At 43.4% G+C, this 17,134-nt stretch overlaps 1 protein-coding gene across 1 annotated transcript in view; it reads right to left on the bottom strand.

The window, feature by feature from the left end:
- Positions 1 to 4,378: 4,378 nt before the first annotated feature.
- Positions 4,379 to 17,134, bottom strand: part of LOC145344338 (astacin-like metalloendopeptidase) — a 346,104-nt gene continuing 333,348 nt past the window's right edge. The window contains 1 exon segment of the mRNA XM_080191468.1: positions 4,379 to 4,482. Coding sequence (XP_080047594.1) covers positions 4,379 to 4,482 — 104 coding nt within the window.

Raw genomic sequence — 17,134 nt, 5'->3', positions numbered from 1 at the left:
TATAGAACAATGGAGCAGGCTCGATGTGCAGCATCTCAGGCCCCTAATAAGCAAAGCACCTGGTGATCAAGGCCTCCCTTGCTGCCCTCGCATGCCTGATTCTTGCTGCCAACCCTCCAGCACCTGGCTGGTGCTGCTTGGGTGTGGTCCTCTTCTATTTCCTCTTATTCCTCCTCGTCCTGCAGGGTGTCCTTCTCCCCAGCGACCCCCCCAGCTGGTCAGCCTCCGTGTCCTCCTCCTCCTCCAAGAAGGCATCTCTCTGCTGCGCCAGGTTGTGAAGGGCACAGCACACGCCCACAATGCATGACGAAATCAGAGGGTTGTGTGGTAGGGCCTCACCAGAGTGGTCCAGCCACCTTAACCACATTTTCAGGACCCCATGCACCTCTCCACTATAGAGCGGGTGACAACGTGGGCCTCATTATTACGGGTCTCCACCTCAGTCTCAGGCCTCTGCACAAGCAACATCAGCCAAGTCCCCTGTAAGCCACCCCTGCAGCCTGGGCTCCTCCTCAAAGGCCTCCAGTATGTCTGAGCTTCTCAGAATAAAACTGTTATGCATGCGGCTAAGGTGGCATTTTGTGATCACAAACCAATTGCACACAGAGGAAGTGAAACTCTTTTCTTTTGATGAATCTTCATGGATTCTGAAGTGGAACCTAGAGAGCGACATGGGTAAAGTCTATAGCCCTTGCACGTTAGGCATCTGCACAATAGCCTCGAATCCTGCAGCCCAGGCTTCCTGCTTTGTCTGGTCTAGGTGAAATTTGATGTACTGGCCAGTACAGGCATAATGTACAGGCGTCCATGATGACCTTGACACAAGTGTAGACAGCTGACTGGAAAATGCCACAATCGTTTCTGCTAGGTGCCTGGAAGGAGCCAGTAGCATAAAAGTTCAGAGTGGCAGTCAATTTCACAGCCACCTAGAGTGGGTGCCCCAAGGTGCCAGGTCCTGCAATAAGTGGCACAGGTGTTGCACTGTCAAAGGGCTTCCAGCACATCCCCCACCTTTAACAGTGCTGCATGCACTAGGGCCCATCAGCATTCTTAGGACCCAAGGTCAGTGCTGAGATCCGAGTCCATGCTGCAAATTGGATATCAGACACCATGGTGAGCAACAGACTCCATCCCCCACACACTCACAGAGCCCTCCCAACTCCAAACACAACATGGCTGTCATGAAAGGACCCCCACCCCCCCCACTCCCCACCCCCTGTCAGCAACATGAAGCTGTGTAATGAGAGGGACTTAGCGCCTCACTAACCCTCACTAATGGAGCACCAGAATCGGACTTTTATAAACCACGTCTTTTTCAGACCAATCCAGATTGGGCAAATGTAGTGGTAAAGACAGGCGTGCTGGTAAAGTGGAATGTGCAGCTCGTTAAGTGGATTAAAATAGATGCAAAATTATTTTGGGCGGGTTCCCAATCATGCTGACTTTTTGGCTTTGGTAAAATGCGAACCAGCGCAAAAACGGGCACAGATTGCACTACTTGCCTCATGCCCAACTTTACCAAATTTTCACGCCCAAAAATGGGAGCAACATGATGGTAAAATACCGCCCATTTTCTTATTTCAATACTTCCTTGACTTCAGATAGAATATAAAATGAACATCTGTCCTGAACTTGCCTTGTTACTACTGGATAGATGAGGATAAAATCAGTGTTTAGCTATGAATTCATATTCTGGAAATGTTAACTGCCTTCAGAGCCTGTGAAAACATTTAGGAGAACTTCATATCATTAAATCTTCCATCTTATGATAATGAGTAGTAGTTTAGGTGAACAGTATGGTACAGCAAATGATATATAACTGGAAAAGGGCAAGCAATTAATTGTTAAATGAACGCTTCTTATTTTATATTTTCTCACACATTGTGTGCTTTGAAAACTTTAAACAGGAAAGGCTTTGTAATGGTTTAATGTGACATTTTATTCGCAAATAATTTCATAACAATTCAAACTGTTCATCAACACGGCAATAAGTGAATACAACAGTGATAATAACTCAAAACATTGGCACTCGTTTCACCTCAACCAAGGCTCTCGCAAGCTGGGGATTCTCATTTGACTCCAAATGGCAACTAAGGAATCCAAAAACCCTGTTCAATTTGAAGCCAAGGTAATTCAAAGAAAACACCTGACCCTGACCTCACATTCTATGGGGATTCGGATAAAGGCAAAACACCAAATAATTATTTATAGAACAATTTGCAATCAAAAAGGCAAGTGCTTGAGAAACATTTTGGCCCCAAAAGTTACTGGACTTCGATGGAATTATGGAAACAATGCCTCGAGATTCCCTCTCAATTACATTTATCAGATATTGTCACATCTATTAGTGATTTACTGGTGTAATTTTATAGTTTTACATGAACAATTCTGGTTGTAATCTAACACAATTGGTGGAAACAGGATTGGTTTGAATCAGAGATTGTTTCACGTCCCACTGACTTCACTTTATCTTGAAGTCAATGGAACTGGGCAGGATGAAAAAAAAATATTTTCTCAGAAAGTCTTGGTCAAAATTGAAGCTGAATTGTCATTAGTGGCCTGGATCTTCTGTGACGTGGTAATCATCATGGGGGTGAAGCTTTGCTCAAACTCTTCAATGTGTCAATGGCGCTCTGCATTTCTGTTCAGCTCTTCCAAACCCAGGTTCTTCAAAAATGCTGTACAAACAGTTCCACAAAGAGCTCCTTCATAGCTTCATCCTGGCAGGGGGACAGGGAACGCTGTCCCCTTTTTACAGCACTAGTGATTAGAGGGTCAGTTCTCTAATTATTCAAGATTTAGACTAGAATTTTTCTGTCTTTAATTTTCCTGCTAACAATCCAGATAAGTCCCAAGGAACTGTCCACAGTCAGTTCTTACTCAGTGCAGAGATTTTTGTGGAAAGGCTGGGGAGCAAGGCAATTGTCTGTAGAAGTTTAACATTCTTTGCCATTCTCACAATCTCAGAACCTTGGGAGTTCTACAGAGTCCCAGCATATTGACAATCCAGAGGCTGAAAGAACAGGGCCATTTAGTTCACTGATGAACAAAAGGTTCTGTTAACGCACCTTGCTGAAAGTACACTTGAGTTAGATTTTCTAATTCTGTTCAGAAAGGGCCTCAAAAGGACTTCTGACCAATGACACAGTGTAACTTTGTCATAGACATTGCTAGCTGGCAACAAAAAATTCCTGGAATGCTTTCCAAGTGCAAACTGACGATCTGACAAATGGCTCTAGAAAAATAAAGCTCATTTAGTTGTAGGGCTGCCCACACACATACAGAAGAGGTTGAAGGGAGCATTAAAGGGACCACAAAGCTGTGACTGGGCCGAAGATTAGAAGTTTCAAAAAGCATCTTGGCTTTTCTTATGTCAAGGGTCAGAATAAAAGGAAACCGCCAGCAGAAATTTGGCTTTGAGTTTGTGGACAGGATTTCTGAGTTGGGAGGGAGGAGGCAATCAATCTTTGACCATCCAAAGGGGATCAGGTTGTTGATGATGTTGAAGAAAGAAGCCCAAAATGTTGAGCAAGGGCTGTTGAGGGTCAGGGAGGGAGCTGGTGTACAGCAAGGCTGATATTGGCTGTGTGATGCTGATGGTGCGTGTGAGGAAGCAGCTCTGCTCCTCCTAAAACAGAAAAGACGGTTGCCTCTTCTCATGTCTTTCGGGTGCTACAGGTTAAAAAACCTGGAGGACATACAAACTCATTGTAATATTTAAATGAGGAACACACCTCCTGAAATGGTTTGCTTATCTGATCCCATATCACCTCTGGTGGAAGTGGGTAGATTTGAAGCAGTTTGGGTTTGGCTTCAAGAATTTTTACATTTTCACAGCCCACCTCGTCCCAATACATCAACTTTTGGTAATTAAAATTCCCACCTATCTTTCCCACCTATCATGTGGTGCCATTCTTGCCACTGGTTAAATGGTATATTGGCTGGAATTTTACCAGCCCATCTGCCACAGTAATCAGAGCAGGCGAGGGGTGGATCATGGAAGGATCCATTGACTTCGGGCAGGATTCTATGGTTTTGGGACAAGAAAGGCTGTAAACTCCTTCCCATCAGGTCTTAAATGATGAAATAATTGTGTAGAACAACTTAAAAAATTTAGCTGAAATTTCCCTCCTGACAATTTGAACAGAGTTGTTAAAAAAAATGTCTGTTACATTAAAATGCTTTGAGTGATTTCAGATGAATATTCTGTATTCCTCTACTAATGCCTGCCACTTAGATTGTTCTGAATATTATTGATGAACAAATATAAAACCACAAAAATACATTTAAACTGAGCATTGTTCAAACATATACAGATATAAACATTCTACAATCTAGAAATTAGAAAAATGGAAAAATAATTGGCTTTCTGATTATTTTACAAAAAATATGCTCCCCATGAACATAACAGTGAAATGAACAGCACAAGTGCAGAATTATTGTAGTAACTCCCTTCAGAAGAGACCGTCGGAGGATTTGGATCTGCAAAAAAAAGAAACAAAACTTGGGAACAATCTTCAAAGATTTGGTTTGAATATATTGAAATTGATAATACATTTTAGCAATGATAAATGAATGCTGAATGCTGAAATTCTGAAACAATAGGAAAATTAATAAAAATTATAAATACTCGGTGGGTTAGTCAGTATTGGAAGGGAGCATTTACTCTACTTTTTTGCATTGGCTAGTCTACTGTATATTAGTAGCAATGTTTTTATCGCAAAGACAGGCACACTCCTGTTTACCTCAGTGTTATAAAGTAAAACAAGTTTAGATTTTAATTTTCTGCCTAATTGGGATACAATATTCACCGACCCTGAACCCTGGATGATTCTCAGGCATTCAAATCAGTTAAATAAAATGTCTGGCTTCTTGGCTTGGTTGGGAATCACCACTTGATATCCAATGGCATTATTATCACTGTCACCGGGATTAAGGAACTCTGTCCTTAACAGTACTGTGGTTGTATCTACACCATAGAGACTGCAGTGATTCAAGTAGGCAGCTCATTAACACCTTCTCAAGGGCAATTAAGGATGGGCAATAAATATTTGCCCTGCAATGTCCACATTTTGCAAATTAATATTAAAAATCACACTCCTATTTCAGATCAAAAACGTCAGTGGCTTTTATGATTAGATCATAACTGAATTTAAATGACGTGCACCTGGCCACTTCCACTTCACTTGTAACTTTGAGCAATGTTCATCTACCCTTACATGTCTGGCATTCGTGGCTGCTCCTACTCTGTGCCAGGTTTAACAGGCAAGACCACTGGAATCTCAAGGGAGAATTCAGAGCCATGGCTCTATATTCCGGACCAACAGATAGACAAAGGTTTCATGGAGGTGGGAGGAGTCGGGCTGTGGAGGGTGGGAGGATGGCCATGCCAGAGATTGGGTGTTGCACAAGACAGAGGCAAGAAATGGTGCTGGAGGGCAAAGGCATTTCTCAGGAGAGGGAACAGTAGGAAAGAGTGCCTGAAGTGGGGTGGGGGGGATTGACCGGGGAAGGATGCATACAGAAATGTGACCAGGAGTTGCATTATTTGGGGCCTGAAAGCACCAGCAGTCCTGGGTAAGAGGACAAAAGATGTTCAGAACCAGAATGCATGGACAGTCCTTTGGTCCGGCGCTACAGTTTACAGGGCTGTGTGTGGAATGACAGGAGTTCAGGGGATAGAAGAGGTTTCTCATGCCTGGCAGAAATCTTTTAGATCCAATTCCCTGTGTCAAAGTACAATCATTAGAAATGGATTTGTTTGAAGGGAAGGAGGGTACTGGTTGCATTTCATATAATTCTGCTGAGGGGCTAGGTGATGATACCAACAAATATTTGCCAACGAAGGGAGTGTTGTTGTCACCTGGCATACTGACCTCTACCTCATAGAGGCTGAGCACCAACTCCCAGATACTTCCTCCTACCTCCTCCTGGACCATGACCACACCGCTGAACATCAAGCCATTACTTCCAACACTGTTACCGACCTCATTTCCTCTTGATGCCTTCCCACCACAGATTCCAGCCTCATAGTCCCCCAACCCCGGAAAGCCCGCTTCTACCTACTTCCCAAGATCCACAAAAAAGACTGTCCTGGTAAGTGCAATGTGTCAGCATGTTCCAGTGAAGTTCAACGCAAACTGGAGGAACAACACCTTATCTTCTGGTGAGGCATATTACAGCCTTCCGGTCTCAACATCAAATTCAACAACTTCAGATAATTAGCTCTACCCCACCTTGACCCCTTTGTTTTCATTTCATTTCATTTTTAAATGTTCTCTACGTTTTACTTCTTTGTCTTTATTTTTCTTCCCCCCCCACCCTACTTTATCCCCCTTCCCTTACCATTCCTCCCCTTTTCTTTCCCTTTTACTCCATTTTACCTCTCTCCCACTCATTCCTCTCTCCCCACATCTTCATCTGTCACAGCTTACCCTCTAATTTCAGCTTCTCTGCCGTTCGGCCATTCACACCTTCTATTCTCTCTGTGGACAGCCTTTAGAAGCCTTTTCCCTTGTTTTTGAGGCTATGACTCATCTTTCATTCCCTCACCTTGCAGTATAAATATCTCCCACTTTCTATGCCTTTTAACTTTGACAAATGGTCATTTGGATTCAAAACGTCAGCTCTCTTCTTTCCTTCCAGATGCTGCCAGACCTGCTGAAATTTTCCAGCATTTTCTCTTTTGGATGTAATATTTGACATGGCTCCACGTTAGCCTTTAAGAAGATGACCTTTGCAGCCTATGCTTACTCATGTTTCTGTTTAATGTTCTTGCAGAGATGAGCACAAGGAAGAAATGAATGGAACAGCCAACATTGTGTTCAGCCTGTCAATCAGGCACTAAAGAAAGAGGAGAATATTGGTCTGTCAAAGACAGGCTGGCCAAAATGGAGAGCCTCACCCGGATGTACATGGGCCTGTGGGGCCCCCTCAATACCAAGAAGCTGAGGCTGACAGAGCCATTAAGTGGATCAGCTAGCAAGATCAAAGGTGTAAAAAAGATGCTTCTCCCAATTCCAGATAAACAAAAGATAATGTTGTCAATGTATTTGCATGTTTAGGGATGTGGTGACTTACATCTGCCATATTTTCCAGGAGGAATTGACTGATAAGGACTGGAATGTCATCCATTGCCAGTGAGCTCTAAAAGGTACCACTAAACTGTTCTGAATATTTTGTGAATGGCTCACTCCAGGAGACCTCAGTTAAACTTCTCAAGCGTTTGCTCAATAACACATACACAAGGTTACTAATGCTCTATTTAGCAAGGTGAACGATTATGGATAGTTTTCTCTACATGACACCAGCCAGGCTGCCAGAGCAATGGGTTTTGCTGCTACTAATGGAACTCAACAGGGTGCCATTGACTGCACTCATGTGGTGTTAAGAGCTCCCAGCAGCAGCCAGTGCAATTTATCAACAGGAAAATCTTCCATTCTGTCATTCTGCATCTGGTCTAAAATCACCAGCAATTGATTACATAGATTTTGTAAGGGACACATTGGAAGCTGCTATAAGTGATCTTAAATCACTTGCTGGTACCAAAGATCTCTGAAAGTTCTCGGTCCCTTGGCAACAAAGGCTACCCACAAAAGACATGATTAATAGCATATGTTTGGCAGCTACAAAGTGCCTCAGAGGAGAGGTATAACACTAATCATGTCATAATAGAGCAGCCCTTAGGCATTTTGAAGATGCACTTTAAATGTCTGAATTGGTCAGGTGGTGCTCTTCAGTACAAATCCCAGGTGGTCTCAGGAATCATCATGGCTTGCTGTGCTGTACACAACATGACAGTCCAGATGGATATGTCTTGCCCGATGCCAAATTGGAGGAACTGTTTATGTTGTGCAATGATCAGGTATGCATGTTCAATACTAATTGCCATTAGATTTTAGGAAGATGAAGACAGGCTTTAAATATCTCTTTCTGAGTCCACCATGTTTTTCACACAGCCAACTGTTGATGCATCATAAAAAGAACTCAATATCACATACATCTTAAGGATAAAGTAATCTGCAACTCTCAGTAAAGGATGCAAGGCTGCAGTTCATCTTACCTTTCAGCGGCCCTCAGCATTATGAGCAGAATATTCTGATATCTGCCTGATATTCTTGAATTTTATTTCATTTCACTTATTTTCATTTTTTTTCTAATGTGGTCTTGGAAAGGAGGGTAAGTGAACAGGGAAGTATACTTTCACTCATACCAACATCTCATACATACAGTTAGCAGGGAAATGACCATTTCTGTTGCATTGTTGTTTTGAACTTTAGACTCTTGGCCAGGACTTTGTCCTTCCCAGTAACATAAGTAATTCATGGAGGGTTTCAATTTCTGCTGCCTGAGTGGCCTATTTAGTGCAAATATATCTGAACAACTTCCCGCTGTTTTGGGACAGGCTGTGGGAAGTTGTCAGGCATTTCACCCTTCTGTATCTTCAATCAGGTCAGAAGGCTTTTTAGGGTGATGAACCCTGAGGGGTCAAGTTAAGCAGTTCTTTGTGATGCACAAGGGGCTGCTGGACTTCTCACTCTGGGATGCCAGGCTCTGGGATCAAAGGATTGAGCTGCTCTTGACCCACTTAGCATCTGACAGTTCACTTTGATGATCTGAGGGTTTGGTTGTTGGACTGGGAGTGGCACAGTGGCACAATGGTTCACACTGCTGCCTGACAGCACCAGGGATCTGGGTTCAATTCCAGCCTTGGGCATTTCTCTGCGTGGGGTTTGTAAATTCGCCCTTGTCTGCGTGAGCTTCCACCAGATGCTCCAGTTTCGTCCCCCACTCCAAAGATGTGCAGGGTAGGTGGATTGACCATGCTAAATTGCTCCTTAGTGTCCCAAGATAAGTAGGTTCAAGTAATTAGCGGAGCAAATACATGGGGTTATGGTGATGGGGCATGAGTAAGATGCTCTGTTGGAGAGTCAGTGCAGGCTTGATAGGCTAAATGGCCTCCTTCTGCATTGCAGGATTGTATATTTCTATGACCTAGGGATGAGGGTCTAGGTCATGTATTAGGTGAATGGAACGTTTTACAAGGCCTTTTGCCACTTCAGGAGAACCTGATTGGAGGACCAGCTGCAGAATTCCGGTTTCTGGCGCTAGTTGGTCCCAGAACTTGAGTCAGCTTTTCTGGGTTGGGATGACAGGATGAGTGGCTTTTGATCAGGGTGCCACTTGCACCATACTACATGTGCAGTAGCTTGGGAGGATAAGCAGTGCAAACTGGTTGGGGTCCCTCCGCCTGTGAGTTGGATGATGGCTTGTGTGCCTTTGGGGAAACTATGGCCTCCAGATCTTTCTGTATGTCCTGATGGCTTCCCCACAAGGGGCAAGCATAACCCTGGCCAAATTTGGGGAGTTTTCATCTCCCTGTTCTTTTCTGTAAAAACAGTCACTGGATGCCTGACCAGGCCGTTTGGGCTTGGAGGGCACATTTTCCTAATATTTCCCAGGTCCTCTGGAACATTACAACCCACTGATGGATGGCAGCCCCAACCAGGCTCTCTGGGGCCTTTTTGATTTGGGGGAGACAGTTTCCTAAACCTCTTAGAGGATTTTTGGGGATCCCTCAAGCCTCCCTCCAACTTTAAGAAGGTGGGTTTGGCTAGCCAGACCTCCTGTCCACTCAGCAGGTGTGCAGACTTCATTCTTTTTGAAATGAATGGATGAGTCTGGAGATTTCCTGTGCATCCCTATTATACACATGAAAATAAGGTTTTGGAGAGCCAGATCTTCTGCTTTTCTAGTAGGGGTTCAAGCTTCCTTTTGAACAAAAGTAAAATACTGTGGATGCTAGAAATCTCAAATAATGATAGAAATTGCTGGATAAACTCAGCAGATCAGGCAGCATTTCTGGAGAGAAACACATTAGCATCTTGGATCAAAATGTAATTCTACAGAACTACAGACTCTCTTTTTCCAAAACGGTTGGCTGTTTGGCCAGTTGGTCATTTCTGTTACCATTTCTTTCTCTGCTGAAGGATTTTATTGGTTCACATTCAGCTTGAGGATTCTTGGAGAATCTACTTCTGATTCTAGGGAACTTCTCTAGGCCTGATTTAATTTTAGTGGCCTGCTTTTTAAGTTGCTATCGTTAAGCAACCCTTGCCCAAGATCTGTGGGCTTCTTGACTTTGGTCAGCTTTCGCTCCTTCTGCAGATTTCTACAGTGTTGTCTTGGCTTCAATCAGTTTCTCTGGCCAATCACAGCCTTTTTAAATACAGGTAACTTTTCTGGAGCCACTTTATTCCCAAGCTGTCTTTCCACCACTACCGCCCTCCTCCCTCCTTGTAGGATGTCGGGACTCTTTCCAGCCCTCTGTCACATGGCAGAATTTTTCTGAAACAGTATGGATTGTTCAGCTTCTTTAGATGTTCTGACTTCTTAGGGCATAGTGACTGGAATCTCACCAGGACATTTCCCCATAATTTACTTATTTTCCTAATTTTTTTTGGAATTCCCTCCCTGCTCCTTGATCATTTAGTCTCATGTCCAGCATCTTCTGGTTCCCTCTTTCTTGAGTTTCTCTTTCCCTTTTCTTTGCTTGAAATTCACTTTCTCTTTCCTAAAATTTCAGTCTCATCTCCAGCATCTTTTGGATGATGGTTTGTGTGCCTTTGCAATATAATTTATCGAGATGCTCTAAAAGAGTTTGCTGTGGTACACTATTTTTCTTAAAATCAATTCCAGCCCCCTTTTAGTTTCTAATTGGTTCTACTCTCCAATTCGGTTCACCTCTTAATTTGGACAAATTCAAATTGGATCAATCCTGGATTTCAACTCTCAAGTTATGTCATGGACAGGAAGGAAGATCAATTTAAACTGCCCTGATTTTCCCTACACTCACCAGCAAAATTTGTTCTACCCATCTGTAAACTGAAAGATGCTGTCTTTTATTCTGATTATCTCCTTTCTAAATAGTGGCATATTTACCCCAACCATTAAATTTGGAAATATTCCAATCCATTATTAATAACTGGCACAGCAATATCGAGGTAAGATGAGAAACAAAAAGGGTTGGTTTATTTTAGTACATAGATATGCGAGAGGGGTTTTGCACCATCCACTCATTACATGCACACAATAAATGGGAGGATAAGGAAAAAGTAAGAGGGTTTTGGACATGACCACAAAAAAATTACAAGTATGGGCTTTACATGTGTCCAAAGTCCAGTATAGAAGTCAACTGGCATGTTCTTTTTCAGGGGAGTCTGCCTGATTGCAGAAGCTCTGTTTTCTGAGAGTGGGACTTACACGACAGAAGAAAGTACATAGAATAAGTTAGTTTGGAGGAACAAGTTCCAAGGATTCAGCAGTTTGATAGATTTGATGAGGGTTGGGGGGGTTTTCTGCTGTCACCAGATGAAAAGTAGATGGCATAGGCTGTTGCTCGGAGTTCTGTTGACTTTGGAAGTCAAGGGGGAACCACTGGAGTTCAGATCCAACAGATGAGATCGTAGTGCAGTTTGGAGAAGTTCACATGATGTATCTCCTCAAGGTTGGACACAGAATGTATATTCCCAAGTTTGTGTTCAGTTGGAGGATTCCTTTTGTTTATGGTGACATTGGTGTCAGGCTAACTTAACTATCACTCTTTTTGGCAGTGAACATCATAATGGAAGATTATAACTTGAAAGGTTTTCCTTTGTTCTGAGTTCAGACTCTCTGTGGCAGTGAGACCCCATTTGGAGTATTGTGAGCAGTTTTGGGCCCCGTATCTAAGGAAGTATGTGCTGGCCTTGGAAAGGGTCCAGAGGAGGTTCACAAGAATGATCCCTGGAATGAAAAGCTTGTTGTATGAGGAATGGGTGAGGACTCTGGGTCGGTACTCGTTGGAGTTTAGAAGGATGAGGGGGGATCTTATTGAAACTTGCTGGATACTGTGAGGCCTGGATAGAGTGGACATGGTGAGAATGTCTCCACTAGTAGGAAAAAATAGAACATTGGGAACAGCCTCAGGCTTAAGGAACAATCCTTTAAAACAGAGATAAGGAGGAATTTCTTCAGCCAGAGAGTGGTGAACTTGTGGAAATTTTGTGGAACTTGTGGAAATCCGCAGAAGGCTGTGGAGGACAGGGCATTGACTGTCTTTAAGACAGAGATAGATAGGTTCTGGATTAATAAGGGGATCAGGGGTTATGGAGAAAAGGCAGGAGAATAAGGATGAGAAAAATATCAGCTATGATTGAATAATGGAGCAGACTCTATGGGCTGAGTGACCTAATTCTGTTCCTATGTCTTATGGTCTTATAGCATTTATATGTTGTTTTCCATCAGGTCTAGACCATGACAATTGGATGAACAATGAGCTGGTGGCAGGTATTCACATGTTTGGGAAACACTGGTCTCAACCTTGGTGTAGACATGATTTCAGTCCAAACCAGCCAGCTGTTCTGCATGCTCTTCAAACTCAGCAAAGGTCTAAGCTTAGGAATCTCCTGCTCAGTCTAGGAATTCTCTTTTATTTCAGGCAGCATCCTCCTTTATAAGATGAGTTGACACATTGTCAGTGTGAGATGCTAAGGCAAATGATAAAAGATGCAAGCCTTCATTGGGTGTTGAGTGGACCTGTGTTGGGGCTGAGGACGTAAACTGAACAGGTTATGAGAAGACATTAAGATGTCAAATGTGTGAGAGTCAGTGGTGATGTCTCTTGTGTTCATCATGTGTAAGATTCCTGTGGCATGTAACCCTGCGTCTAGGATTTATGAGACTGAGAGAGAGTAATAAAAAGGTTGATCTTTCTGGCTGTGAATCATCCAGGTGGATGAGATCTTTCATTCCTTATCTGCACTGGATGGCAGAATTTTAACGAGCTGAGTTGATGGTAACTGCACCAGCCACCTCCTCTGAAGCTGGAGTATTGAGGGTAGTTGACTTACTCCTCTCATCACTAGGGTAAAGGATGTCTCGGTCTGCCTCCATTGTTATGTTTGTTGGGGCATAGCCCCTTTAAGGGAATGGGTCAGGTGACCCTTGGTGTGGGGTGATCTGCCCAGGAACTGCCCTGGGAGGGTAGTTGTCGTTTGGAGTGTGTAGTGAGTAAGACCTACAATAAATACCGGTGTTCCCTGATGCCTGTCTCTGGAGTGAGTTCTTGAGGATACACTTCAGTAGTGGAGAATTTAACATTGGCGATGAAGGTTGGAGTAACTGATGGCTCGTAAGATGAAGGATCAGGACTTCATCATAGACTGTCTGCCAAGATCTGAAGAGTAAAAAGAAAACTCTCAGAGGATGGGTAGGACCATGGTGTAAGAGGGCATTGTGGGAATCAATGAGTGAGTGGACTTGGGCACCGTCAACATGAGATCTGACATGATACATGTTCATATATAGTTGATGTGTTAAAAAGTGGCTGATCCAACACAGAAACCCACTATTCCATCCAGAGGAAATGGCACTTTTCTCACCTGTCACTCTTATAAGAACAAACAACAAAGAACACTCTGCAGGGAAAAATCCCACCCTAAGATTGGATTGCAAAGCACATTTCAGTTTTAGTGATGTCATATTGTTATCCCTTAACTATAGAAACATAGAACCATAGAATCCTGACAATGTAGAAGGAGGCCATTCAACCCATCGAGTCTGCACCGACTCTCTAAAACAGCATCTTACCCCATGCATAAAGACATATTACAACTTTACACAAAGTTTAAACAAGACACAGGAATAGGGTTTCCTTTTAATGAAATGAAGCCAAATGGCTCAGATGATATTGCAACCCTCAGCAATTGAATTACGCGATCCTGGTGAACGACTTTAAAAATGATAGGTCATCCCATGGAAAAGCTGAAATATAGAGACCAAGAAATCCTTAATTCTCTCTATGTCATTCAAAATCAGGAGTTTTCTCTGCTAAGCAGAAAGGCATATCTAAGCTAAAATTAATCTACAAAATAGATAAAGTTGCTGATGAGAGCTACAGCAATAGATTTTAAAATGAATATCCAAGAGGATAGTGAAATAAATGGTAAGTACCAGATAACCCCAAGCTGCCAAACTAATTTACCTCATTACAGTAAGCAAAGTGCCTAATCCGCTCCTATGGTGAGATTTTATGACCCCTCCCACCAGCGGGATCTTTTAATCCTATCAAAGCCAGTTCCTGTGGCTCCTTCTCAGCAGCCAGAACAACAAACCACACAATATGCTACGGGAAAACCTACCATGGGCAGGGCAGAAAATCCCAGCCTTAGACATAGATTGTAATTGAAAAAATACAGCAGTAAAGGATTATCTGATTGGTCATGCCTGCTGAGCTTTTCGAGCATTTTCTGTTTTTGTTGTAGAAGATTTATTTGCCCTGTTTGATCTGATAACATGCTGGTCCAGTTCAGTTTTTGGTCAATGGTAAACACCAGGTTGTTGATCATGGGGAATTGAACAATGGTAATGCCATTGAATGTCATGGGGAAACAGTTTGATTTTCTCCTTTCAAAATTGTCATTGCTTGACAATTGTACGGTGGAAATGTTACTTGCCAACTATCAGCCCAGGCCTGAATCTTGTCCAGGTCTTGCTGCATATGGGCATGGATGACTTCAGTATCTGAGGCATCGTGAATGATCTTGTACATTGTGTAATCATCAGCAAACATCTCCACTTCTGACCTTACGATGGAAGGAAGGTTATTGATAAAGCAGTTAAAGTTGGTTGGGCTTAGGACACTGCCCTGAGGTGGTGCCCTGGAGCTGAAATGATTGACCTCCATCAACCACAAGCATCTTCTTTTGTGCTAGGCGTGGCTCCAACCAGTGGAAAGTCTTTCCCTATTCCCATTGACTACAGTTTTGCCAGGGGTCCTTGATGCCACATTTGGTCTAATGTTGCCTTGATATCAAGTGAAATCAATCTCAACTCACCACTTGAGCACTGTCTGAACTAATACTGTAGCGAGGTTAGGAGTTAACTGCCCTGGTGGATCTCAAAGTGAGCATCAGTGAACAGGTTATCGCTGAGTACTACCATTTGATAACATTGTCAATAACCTCTTCCATCACTTTTCTGAAGACCAAGAGCGGATTGATGGCCAGGTTGGACTTGTGTGCAGGACTTTTTTGTGTGCAGGACATATCTGGGCAGTTTTCCACATTGACAGTCAGATGCTAATGCAGTAGCTGTATTGGAACAGCTTGGCTAACAGTGCAGCTAGTTTTAGAGAATAGGGGTGTGATTCTCTCAGTCCATTTTGCTGTTCAAACAACACAATGGACTGGGAGAGATCACTGGAGGCCATACCCTACTGGGTGTCAAGGTCTCTGCAATTCTCCCATACTAAGTTTCCAGTGTGATGAGCTCCACACTGTTGATTACGATTTGGAAATCATGATTTTCATTTCATTAGCAGGCTCGAGACTGAGGTCTCCAGGCCCACTAGTGTCTACCCCAGCTCTCCCACTGCACCACCCCTCCTCCCGCCCGCAGCCATGAATGGTTCACTCCCATGGTGTTTATTCCTGCTCCCAACTAATGGGGAGCAGGCTGGAGGGAACAGAGGCCATTGAGGGATCCTGGTTCAATTGCGGCCTCAGATAACTGTCTGAGTGGAGTTTACATGTTCTTTCTACTTCTGCATGGGTACCCCCACTACCCTCCCTCTCCCCCCCCACAATCCTAAGATATGTAGATTTGATTGATTGGACATGCTAAATTGCCCCTTAGTGTTAGGGGGATTAGCAGGGTAATATGTGGGGTTATGGGGATAGAACCTAGGTGAGATTGTTGTCGGTGCAGGTTTAATTGGCTGAATGGCCTCCTTCTGCTCTGTAGAGATTCTATGATTCAATAATTCCTTGGTTTGATGGTAATAGTGGAGTAGGGGTTATGCTGGATCATGCATTTACAGACTGTGGTGGTATACAATTCTACTATTGCTGATAGCCCACAGAATCTCATAGATACCAAGTTTTTGGGTTGGTAGATCCATTTGAAACCCATCCCAGTTAATTCTGTGGTAATACCATATTGTATGATGGACAATGCCCTCAGTGTGAAGATGGGATGTCATCTCTACAAAGACTGCGGATGTCACTCCTGTGGACAGATGCATGTGTGACAGATGGATTGGTGAGGATAAGGTAGGTTGTGTTGATTCTCTCACCATATGCCACAAATTAGGTCCAAAAGCTATGTCCTTTAGTACTTGGACAGCCCAGTCAGTAGTGGTGCTACTGAGCCATTCTTGGTGATTAATGTATGTCCTTGTCACCTTCAGTGCTTCCCCACAGTGGTGTTCAACAGACAGGAATGCTAATTGGTCAATGGAAGAGGGTGGGGGAGGGGGCGAGGCTATGTATGATTGGACAGAATTAGGTTGTCTACCTGATACGTCGCAGGAAAGGATGTCCTGAGGCATAGTACTGGGGAGACCATGCTGACACTACGACAACAACAATCACCAGGCAAGAGTGTTCTCATCCTGTTGGGGAACACTTCAGCAGTCGCGGGTATTTGGCCTCTGAACTTCGTTCTCCAAGGCAGCCTTCACAGCATACGACAATGCAGAGTCACTGAGCAGAGACTGATCACCAAGTTCCACACACATGAGGACTGCCTCAATTGGGATTTTGGGTTCATGTCACACTATCTGTAACCTTCATGACTTGCTTGGGCTTGCAAAATCTCACTAACTGTCCTGGCTGGAGACAATACACACCTCTTTAACCTGTGCTTAACCCTCTCTCCTCTCACATTGTCTGTCCCTTTAAGACTTGATTACCTGTAAAGATTTACATCCCAGCCATTATTTTGTGTCTTTATATGCCCTGTTTGTGCACAGAACTCCCACTCACCTGTTGAAGGGGCAGTGCTCCGAAAGCTAGTGGCTTGTGCTACCAAATAAATCTGTTGGACTTTAAACTGGTGTTGTGAGACTTCTTATTGTGTTTACCTCAGTCCAATGCCAGCATTTCCAAATCATGGACAGAAGTAGGCAGTAATCAACAGAAGATTTCCTTGTCCATGTCTGCCTAGATGTAAGGCTAGTTCATGGGGTCCAGTGTCAATGTTGAGAACTCTCAAGGATTTTCCATCCTGATTATGTTCCATCGTGCTGCCGCTTCTGGTTGGTCTGTCCTGCTGTTGAGAAAAGTCATTCCCAGATTGATTATGGTGGTATCTT

This window comes from Carcharhinus amblyrhynchos, chromosome 6, assembly GCF_965287045.1.
Source record: "Carcharhinus amblyrhynchos chromosome 6, sCarAmb.v2.hapA, whole genome shotgun sequence".
In the NCBI taxonomy this organism is placed as follows: domain Eukaryota; kingdom Metazoa; phylum Chordata; class Chondrichthyes; order Carcharhiniformes; family Carcharhinidae; genus Carcharhinus; species Carcharhinus amblyrhynchos.
This window is presented reverse-complemented; position numbering and strand designations above follow the sequence as displayed.